This window comes from Pistacia vera, unplaced genomic scaffold, assembly GCF_008641045.1.
Source record: "Pistacia vera cultivar Batoury unplaced genomic scaffold, PisVer_v2 Contig1074, whole genome shotgun sequence".
In the NCBI taxonomy this organism is placed as follows: domain Eukaryota; kingdom Viridiplantae; phylum Streptophyta; class Magnoliopsida; order Sapindales; family Anacardiaceae; genus Pistacia; species Pistacia vera.
Window position 1 is genome coordinate 64333 of NW_022195109.1, and position 10521 is coordinate 74853.

A 10521-nucleotide genomic window follows, 5' to 3' on the forward strand; every position below is an offset into this window, starting at 1 on the left:
CATAGTTAAATTTGATTTATGATCATCATGACCTGTAACTTTCTCTAGCTTTTTTAGGTAAAGTTAAATCAATAATTATACTTTATTAACAAAAAGCTAACCATATTATTGAGAACCAAAACTATGTTTGCAGCCAAATGCATGCAACAATTAGCACCTTTGGCTATGGTATCAAAACCAATCATGGCCATTTAATACTAATGCCCATTATTTATTTATTCAGGAAAGTGATAGAAATCACATCAAAATGGAATTACATATTCAGATTATTAGTAAATGTGAGAAGGGTAATGAACAATTTAATTTGTTTAAGAAAACTGATAATTAAAAATGAAAAAAAGGAGGAGGTCAACGAATAATAAAGGGCCGACAAGCGTGGGGTTGTCTTGTCATATCAACTTCCCTCTCTCTCTCTCTCCCTGCTTTAAGCCTTTAACATAACTACAATCTACAAATACAATCCAACGCTAAAATCTCACTCACTCACTGTATGTACTAAAACCCTAAACATGATCCTTCATAATGCAAACTCTTCGTTATTAAAAGAAACATGAAAATTGGTCTAAACATGATCCTCATAATGCAAACTCTTTGTTATTAGAAGAAACATGAAAATTTGTCTAAACATGATCCTTCATAATGCAAACCCTTTGTTATTAAAAGATCCTATGTGAAAAATTTTATCCTTGTCATCAGTTAAAAATGTACATATGTTAGCGATCAATAAATATCAAAGTCTGAGACAACACCTCTACTCTATTGCTTTCAACTTACACAATTGCCCAAAACTTCTTTCTACAAATAAGCACACTTTCCATCTTCTTCTCTTTATTTGGCAGAGAATGCGATTCAACCTCCCACAAAAATTTTGGAGCAACATCACGGATTCTTGATGTAATCCATTCCTCGTCTCTAATAATAACAAATCCCTGCAAATTTATTTTTCAGTAAATTTTTTAATCGGGCATATGCTGCTGTAAAATATGTATGTTAAATTACACTAGATACTACAGGCAGAACCAAAATCAAACAATGAATCCCTAAATCCTTCTCAATCTTATTATTAGAATTCTGTAAACTCGGAAGCAAACAGATGTGCATAGGTACCAACAAATAACAACAAACCATTTACTTCTCTACCAAAAATAATATAACCCCATACAATAGTTGATATTATCAACCCAAATATGGTGTATCATGCGTATAAATATAACTCCATAGGACAACCTTCGGGTCTTTTTCCTAAATTGTACCCAAATGAGTATATGTTTTGAGAGTTTGGGGCACCTATGTGAGCTAAAATGTATTGAGCGAACAATATCAAAAGATATCACAAAATTTCATAAATGAACAGTATTATGTGCCTAGAAGTTTGCCACTAACATGGTAAATTGTCTTATCAGACATGCTGTGCACAATATCATCCACACATTTTTGTTTGGGTTGAAAATGTGCCACTATCAATCTAGTGGCACATATATAGTATAATAATGTCAATAATAATAATAATAATAATAAAGGCTACTATGGTTTGAACAGATAGCTTTAAAGAGATTTACATGACCCCCCACTTTATCAGTATCAATGACTTCGTTCATCAAGTTTCAATTTCTATAATGTAGCAACCACAAGGATGAAAGTCCCAAAACAATTACCTGAGGGCGTATTATACGGTCTATCTCCAGCAAAAGATTCTCCAATGAGCAACCTTCTCCACTATTTTTGTAGTGGGAGAAGAGATAATTAGCATGCAATAAATCATATGAGCGTGGATATGTTGAGAATGGCTCACACCTGAAATTACAATCATATATCATCAACTGAATAATCTACAAATTATGTTGCTGCAAATTGGTAATATAACAAGTTGACTGTCCATGGAAATTAGCACAACACTAAAGAATGACAAACTACTTACCAATCATGAAAAGCACCTAACAGACCCCTGCTATATATGGCAGACAAGGTGTTCTTCATGCTCATAGGAACAATATTCATCACCCAAACAGGCAATGAGTTCAATGCCACAGCAAATCCACCACAAAAGGCATTCATATCCATTACATTTCGTATTTGTGTCTCACTCACATTCATCAGATTCCAGTAATGGCGAACTTGATCCTGCCAAAAGATAGTGTCCGAAGTAAACTTGTCTTGACTGATTCCTGTTGTGAATAAGTTAACAAAAAAATCTATGTCAAATAGTGAAATACCTCTATTTTTTATCACATAATACTGTTTGTGTGTGTAATCTTTTTTTCTTTTCTAAAGTAAATCTTTAGCAACAGAAGACAAAAAATAAGGTTTGATGCCTGTGATTTCATGTTCAGATTCTGCATGTCATGTCGTCAAATGAACTGAACTACTTGCTTAAGTGATAAATAGACATTTAAAACAAGACCTAACCAAGGAAAGCAGTTTAATACTAGAAGGCTATTTCAATAAGAAATAATAAGGAACTCAAATTTAAAATTACAAGCAGCAACTGCTAATGTTCCTGTTGAACCCACAATTCCAGCTACAACTTTACACTTTCTGCCTCAGTTGTCCATGATAATTTCAATGTCTTTCCTACGGATTCCAATTTGTTATATAAATGAATGATAGCTTTACAACAATGATTAATTACAGAGAATGCAAATAACTTGAGCAAAAAAAATATAAGCCAAAAAGCATCTCTACATTCCACCAGAAATGCTACAAGATTAGTTGGAGCCCGAATCACCGGTCAATAGCAAGCATGACTTAGGAAAAGGGGCAGAAAGAGAGGGAGATAAGGGACAGAAATATGGAGAGATAGAAATAGAAGAAATTAGAGGGGAAAAGGTAGAAAAGGAAGAAGAATAAGATAACCAAGAGAGTACTCAATTTTCTTCACATCAATAAATGTAATCTGCCTCAAAAAAGGAGAATAAATTAACCTTTACTAACCCAAACAAGAAGTAATGAAAATTCAAAATAAAAAAAACTCGTATTAAACAATTCCTAAATCTTATAATAACCTTCTGCATCATAGCAAATTTAAATATCATAAGAAAGGAATATGCATAAAAAGGTTGTTGCTTCTGTTTTAGTCTCATGCAAGGTGAAAAATATAGGAGAGACACAAGAAGACATTCAATTTGGCTGAAAAGAACAATGCCATAATCATAGAACTCAGTTAGCAGGGTAGTCAATATAAAATTAGACAGTAGGAAGGATGCCATTTAATAAGCACATTAGAACACCTGAGAATCAGACCAGAAGGCCACTACATTAATAGTTCATATACATACAAAGAACAAAATTCAAGAGCTCATTGACTTTTTAGTCAGTGGCTTGATAGGTCAGATAAAACTAACATTTGAAGAAACTTATATCTTCTATTGAAAGGAAAAAACACAATATACGTATATATAATTTCATCACATAGTGGCTCAACAAATTTGCATGACATTCCATCTCAAAACTAAAGGCCTATAGAACATGCCAACTTCAAGAGGATTCTATTAATTAGGCATAATCAGCACAAAAAAGAGCCAAAAGTTATAATAAACAAATAAAAACTAAATCCTTGAAATGTTTTTAATGTGCAAACCTATTCTGCTGAGACTCTTGGAATATACAGAGAGACGCTGTGGTCTAGGAGGGAGTTTCAGAGAATTTGATATCCCACTTCTTATTTGTATACAGTTTTCAAGAGGAGTATTCCATGATGGTTTAGACTCATCAACAGCATCACATATTTTTATCAGCTTCAGATCTTCATTGTGCTGGAGGCATTCTTGATTTTCTTCTTTAATCCAGATAGCTGTCTGTACATTTCGAGCAATTAGTTTCCAGCACATTGCTGTAGTTATGTTTACCAACTTATCCCAAATCAATGGATAATCTTTATCCTTCCTATAAGCAGGTGGAGCCGAATAGACAAAATATCCATTAGGTCGCAGAAGACGGTTGACTTCTTTGAGTAAAATTCCGTCTGTAGTAACCAAAATGTAAAAAAGTTAACAAATTGGTAAACCATGTCAAATGAAGACAAGATTCACCAGAAAACTCCAAAAGGCAGTATCTCAATGAAAAGAAACTACATCTTAGTTCAGGTAGACAAGAGGTTAAATTAAATCAAACAGAAATAGAAAATACAGCATAAAATTTAAATAGAAAGAACAGAGTAAATTAAGAACTTACAACATTCTAATCCCTCTGAATAAAGAAAAAAGCCATTCTCCTAAAATTGTTTTGCAACTGAAGCACACAAACAAGAATGACCATGAATTCTACCCAAAAGCATTGTCACATCATCTTCTATGTAATCATAAAAAATATTCTAATTCCACTTACACCTAATAGCCCACAAAGCAGCCAACATACAGAATCTTCATAACACCAGAGCTTTCCCTTCAAATGCAATGTGATGTTCAATAAATTTTGCTAAACAACATAACTGAATTACGAGGAGAAATAGTGTCCCTGAAATTAATGTCTTGAAAACTATCAGGAAGAAGAGCCCTATGTTGATAAAATAGATCAACCAGAGTCCTCCTAAAAAGTGGAAGACCTAATAGGTCAAATACCTATTGCATAAGTCACTAGAACAGAGGGCCCAATTAGTGCCCTTTCAAACATTGAGTGGCTACTAGTGATAGAATGGTTACACAGAAGTGGTTTTCAAATGTTCCAATCTGTGAGCCAGAGGATTATACTCTGGAAGCAGAGGCACTGAATTGATTCAAAAGCAGAGTTGAATTGGATTTCAGAAGGAGTAATACCTTCAAAATACTTTTCAAACACAACTCAAGTTTTAAACACAGCTCAAGTTTTCAACACAGCAGATGCTAGTAGACTCATGCTGGATTGACAGCCTCATGAAAACAAGTCCGTTTCACAAAATATTACTCTACAGCCACTAATAGTTTACTATTAAATAAACATTTCTTTCTAGATATTAAGTATCATCAATGATGGACGAAAATCAGCAAAAGATTACTCAGAAGTAAATTAACCAAATATTTTACATGGAAAAATTAAAATCCGAAAGAGCTAATATAAATATACAAGGTGGAATAGCAACATACCATTTGCATGCCAATCAACACGACATCTTGAACAGTGAACCATCTCAAAAGAGCTAGTAGGGTAAGGTAGCTGTTTAGTTGCTATGGCAGCAATCATTGCACCAATACCTCTCTCCAAAGCAAACTGAATTTGATTTTCATGGCCATCTTTGGGAGCAAAGGACATTGTTTGTATATCCAAGGAAAGAAGATAAGCAGAGAAGCTGGCAACTCCACAACCAACGTCAAGAACTTGAAATACCCCTATCGAACGCAGATCACCCGTTTCACCAGTTGTCATATTTCCTAACCTGAGTGACCAAAAAAAAATTGATAGTAAAGTAAAATTAATTACTGCAAACAGCAAGATCATATATATATTAATAATCCTCAATCAGATAATTCTTTCCATGTTGCTACACTTTATTTGGGAAAAAATTGTATATACAAAGACCAAAAGTACCATAAAACCTGATAACTGAAACCTTTTTCCTCACATTAAAATTCAATAAGCTTGTGCCAATAATTATGTTGCATTAGCTTGATAAGCAACCTATAAAGCTCAAGCAACTAACATGTCATCCAATACTTGATGAGTTAACACAATGAAAAGAAAGTGAACAACAGCAAATCAAGTCATAGTTACCTTTGAATGTACTCAGGTGCCCCACGCTTGAAATGAGTACCACCACCTGGGAACCACCATAGTTGGTTTTTCTCATGCACCCAATTTTGTCCCCCTTTAACTTCAGCAAGACGTGTATGATTCACATTACTTCGCCACACGTAATCCCTGCTAGTTGGCCATCTTAATGGAATTTTATAATCTTTGGGTGGTGGCACCAAGCAGAACAGACGCCTTTCAGGTGAGGGGCAGTGTCTCTCTAGTTCTTCTCTTCTGGAAAGATTCAAGCTAGGAAGCAATTTATTCACGTAAGAAGGATCATGGCAAGGGATATACTCGTTGAACATTAAAGGACATACATTCATTCCACTTTCTGGGATCACAAGTGGTGTTTTCTGGTACGTCAGAGCAACTTTGTTTGTAAAGGTGGTAGTACCTGTAACTGTAAAAGACAGATCTATATCACTCACAAGAATTATTTTCAAAGGCTAAGATACAATAAGCCTGAGCTTTAGTTGCCAATTTCCTTAAGGTTCACAATTTCATCATATATTATTATGAAAGCTGTGACTACTTTCTGAGTTCGAAGAATAATACTTCTTAGCTTTGTTGAAAGTCTGCCATATGAACGGAAGCGTAAGAGATTAATCCAGAATATCAAGAGTTGAAAACTAAATCTAAAGTATAATTCAATATCTAGTCTCTGACATTTTGCTGGAAGAATTACGATTTAAAGACAAAAAAATCATCAGCCCACATTGGGATCGGTAACCTATTATACTTGAATCAATTTGCACAAATTCAAACTACATCACACCCTCTAACTAGATTTAAAAACCACTATATAATTCAAAATAAGATAAAAACAAAATGCTAATTCATCCCATCCGAAAGTCCTGCCAATTAAATTAAGCAAACAAGAACACAATTCCAGAAAACCAGAAAATAAGACTCCATCAACCAACAGAGAAACAAGTTCTAACAACATGAGTTGAAGCGGGGATTAGTGGGTTGAGCTAAATTAAAAGGCCCCAAATGAAACCCAGATCTCAGAATCATAGATAAAATGAGGTAATAAGAAAAAGTGAAAGGTTAAGTAAAGATATACCGAGTAATGAAGAAGAATTGGAGGAGGTTTGAGAAATGTAGATGGGAGCATTTTTACCAAAGATAGTGCCTAGGTAGAATGATCCAACCATTAATAAAAGAGCAACCATTATCATTTGCCCTGACTTCAAATCAAATGCTGAACCCAACGCATATCCTCCCATTTTCTTTCTCTTCTCCTCTGTCGTCACTGGGACTGCAACTGATTTTGAGGAAATTTAATTGCCAGACCTCCCAAGTTTACATTTAAAAAAATAACCTGAAATATTTTGCAATTTTTTTAAAGTTAGAAAAACTAACGTGACACACTTAGGATTCGTTAAACATATAAAACGGGTTAAACTAAAAAGATTTAAACATATATGAGCAATATATAATTAACAGAAGTTTGCTTAAATTTTGAAAATTAAAAACGACCCCCACCCTTCAAAATCGCTTAATTGAGCCATATACCAAAAAAATGACCGACTAACACCTTTGATTTCTCTGTAATTTTTGGTGATAAAAGTGCCATATTTTTGGCAAATATTCGATCCTAAAGCTTTCTTACACAAAATCATAATTGATATTCACAAAAAGGAGGAAAACTCAACCCCACTCCAAATCCAGACTCCGGCGACGGCGGTGGCGACGGCTGTTCAAAGGCTGTCGAAGAAGATGCTCCGGTGGATCATATGATGAGTCAAGGTGGTCCAGAGGTAGAGGAGACAACGACGACACAAGAACAGAGAGAAAAATCATAAAATAGTTTTGAAGAGGAGGATGTCAGTGAGAATTCAGGCGAGGAGGAGGACGCCGGTGAAGAAAGAGTATGTTTTTTACTTGTGGTTTTGAATTTGATGAGAAATTTGATTGATTTGTGCAAATTTGAGGGATAATTTGTTGGTTTTATTGTCACGGTGGTTGTGGCGTTTTGTTGAGCAGTTGGCAGACATCGGGGGAGTGGCTTTGTTTGGGTTCTAGAGGATGGAGGAAGGCAATGGAGGTCATAGGGAGGTTGTTTGTGGGAGGTTGGAGGGATGGGGATGGCAGGAGGTGGCAGAATAGGGGGGTTGGAGGGCTGCCCTACAATAGCTATGCGTGGCCACCCCTACAATATTCAGGACAGCCCTCCAGCCCCCTATTCCGCCGCCTCTTGCCATCCTCAGCCCTCAAATCTCTTGGAACTTGCCACAACAACCTCTATAGGGCTTGCATTGGCTTCCCCGGTCTTTTTGAGGCCAAAAACACCCACTCCCCAATGCCCTCGAAGCCCGCATCCCCTAACTTGGCAGCCTATTGGTTGTTTTGGTTTCCTTTTTTTGCTGATATTTAGTTTATATCGATTGTGCAGATTTTCCGAAGCGTAAATGATAAAGACTATGGGTTGAAGGTTGCAAGCGATAAGGTACCGTACTTCCCGTTAAGGGTGACAGTTAGGTCAAGTTGGCAAGTTTTTACGAGAATAATCGAGATTTTAGAGGAACAAAAGAAGGGTAAGGACCGATTCAAAGAGAGTTATTTTGGTCATTTTGTGAACATCGGAAAAAAATTAGAAAAAGGCGTTCTAGGGGCAGGGAGTGCATTATATGTTGTTGCACTCAGTTAAAAGCCAAAAAAAAAAAAAAAAAAAATGAAATGTGGTTCGTGGTGGATGGGAAGCAACTACGTTTTGGGATGATGGAATATGCCCTTATGATAGGCTTAAGATGTGGGGCATTTCTAGATGTGGAAGAGCAAGAGAGAATAAACAAAAGTAGGGCAGTTGATAACTTGGCTAAATAGGTTTTAAGGGGGAAGGCATCTATTACGGGACACGACTTAGAGGAGAGGTTAGGAAAAGGTGGGAATAACTCTTCAGAGAGGTTCAAGATGTGCCTAGTATGGTTTGTGCATTTGATTCTAATGTCATCTGACTCAACAAAAGCCGTTAATATGGATTGGGTGAAGTTTGCAAGCAACATGGACTTCTTTAATGCTTATCTATAGGGACGGGTATCATTTCAGCTAACCATGGACTCCTTGCAAGGAAAAGATATGGCGTTAAAACATCGCCAATCTGTCGAGAAGAATAGACTGAGCACGTACAATTTGTTTGGCTTCCCATGGGCAATGCAGGTAAATATTAATAGCTTTTTGTTATATTTTTTGTATTATATGTGTTTTAATTATGATATGGACTGTTTTTTTACAATGCAGGCTTGGATGTATGAGGTCATCCCTATCCTGGATAAGGCGGGGGGAGGAAGAAGACTTCGGATGAGTGACTGCAATTTCCTAGGATGTTGCAGTGGCACATCGAGAAGTGTATGTATTGGGATTACGACAAAATAGACATGGAAATTCAAACGGCTTAGGTAAGATTTAAGGATTAATCTTTTGAATATTCACTTGTTTTTAAATGTGGCTTAAATTTGATTGATTTTTTTTCTTATTGTAGGGAGTCGTCTGTCCCTTCCTCACCACTACTAGGGGTGAAGTGAGAGAGGAGTATATTACATCGTTCAAAGCACTGGAGGATGTAGCAGGTGAAGGGATAGACCGCCTAATGCAGGACCTAGAAGAGGTCACGCATGTGAGTGCAGTTGTAAGGCCACTGCTTGAGAATGTTGTTGACGCCGAGGATGATGAAGCTCCAATCGGCAGGAGGGAGGAGGAGGAGGAGGAGGATGAAGAGGTTCGTACGCCTTCACCAAATTGGCAAACCGGTACAAAAAGTACCGCATTGCCGAGGCGTCGGGGTTGGGAGAATGAGGCGATTGACCTCATAAACGGTTTGTTTGAGAGTTTTACAACATCGGTTTATAAGAGGTTTGAGAAGATGGAAGAACGGATGAAAAGGGTAGAGGAGAAAGTTGATAGGGTGGCGGAGAAAGTTGGTAGGGTAGAGGAGGAAGTTGGTGGGGTATTGAAAGTGGTTGAAGTGCAACCTGAGCATAAAAGAGAGAGCCAAAAGAGTAAGCATGTAATTTCTCCTTACACGGTAGTAACGTATGGAAAGAAGAGGAAAACAAAGAAAAAAAATGAGTAAGTTCGTGAAAGTGGAGAAGCAAAAATGGAGAAGGGTAAGGAGGAAGTGGGGAAGTGAAATTGGAGGAGGGTGAGGCGGGACGCAAAGGAAGTGTGAAAGTAAAAATTGAGGAGGAAGGCAGAGGAAGTAGGCAAGTGAAAACGGAGGAGTTAAAGATCGATTTGTATAGGCCAATAGATGAGGAAAAGAAAAAACTCTTCTATGCCTATTACAATAATTCTGGAGGTGATGGGCATGTGAAGTGCAAGACCAGGGATTATCCCCAAGAGTGGTTTGAGAAGATGTTGACAATAGGCAGGTGGCTCAATAACTCGATGAGTTATTTTCCCTTATTTTTGCTTATGTTTTCCATGAGGTATTGTATATTTATCATGTTATTTTTATTTGATGCAGCACATCGATAAGGTATTGGCACTTACGAGGCTACGATAGAGTAGTAATGCTGATATTTTGTATCCGCACTGTGCCATCACCGATGTGGGTTTTGGCCAAACGCTAGGAACTACATATGGCACTTTAATGAAAAAGGTCAATGGTAGAGGTGCAACAAGGGGAGGCAAGCGGAAAAGATTGGCCACATATGACTTCGACGGTGTCCTTGATGATTTTCAGTTTGATGACAAGATAATGCAGTATGTACAGGGGAAAGGCCCAAACATGGCAACAGTTGGGCAAATGTTAAAAGAGTATACTGTTTCATGAACATCAAGGATATGCATTGGATAACTGTCGTCGCGCTACTA

At 36.8% G+C, this 10521-nt stretch overlaps 1 protein-coding gene across 1 annotated transcript; it reads right to left on the bottom strand.

Moving 5' to 3' along the window:
* Positions 1–605: 605 nt before the first annotated feature.
* On the bottom strand, positions 606–7017 carry LOC116132820 (probable methyltransferase PMT6). The gene is made up of 7 exons (XM_031418495.1): positions 6770–7017; positions 5683–6103; positions 5058–5347; positions 3578–3961; positions 1919–2165; positions 1656–1794; positions 606–929 (listed from the first exon to the last, which is right to left on the bottom strand). The coding sequence occupies exons 1-7, from the start codon at positions 6930–6932 to the stop codon at positions 771–773; spliced, it is 1803 nt and encodes a 600-aa protein (XP_031274355.1). The 5' UTR covers positions 6933–7017; the 3' UTR covers positions 606–770.
* Between the last annotated feature and the right edge of the window lie 3504 nt (positions 7018–10521).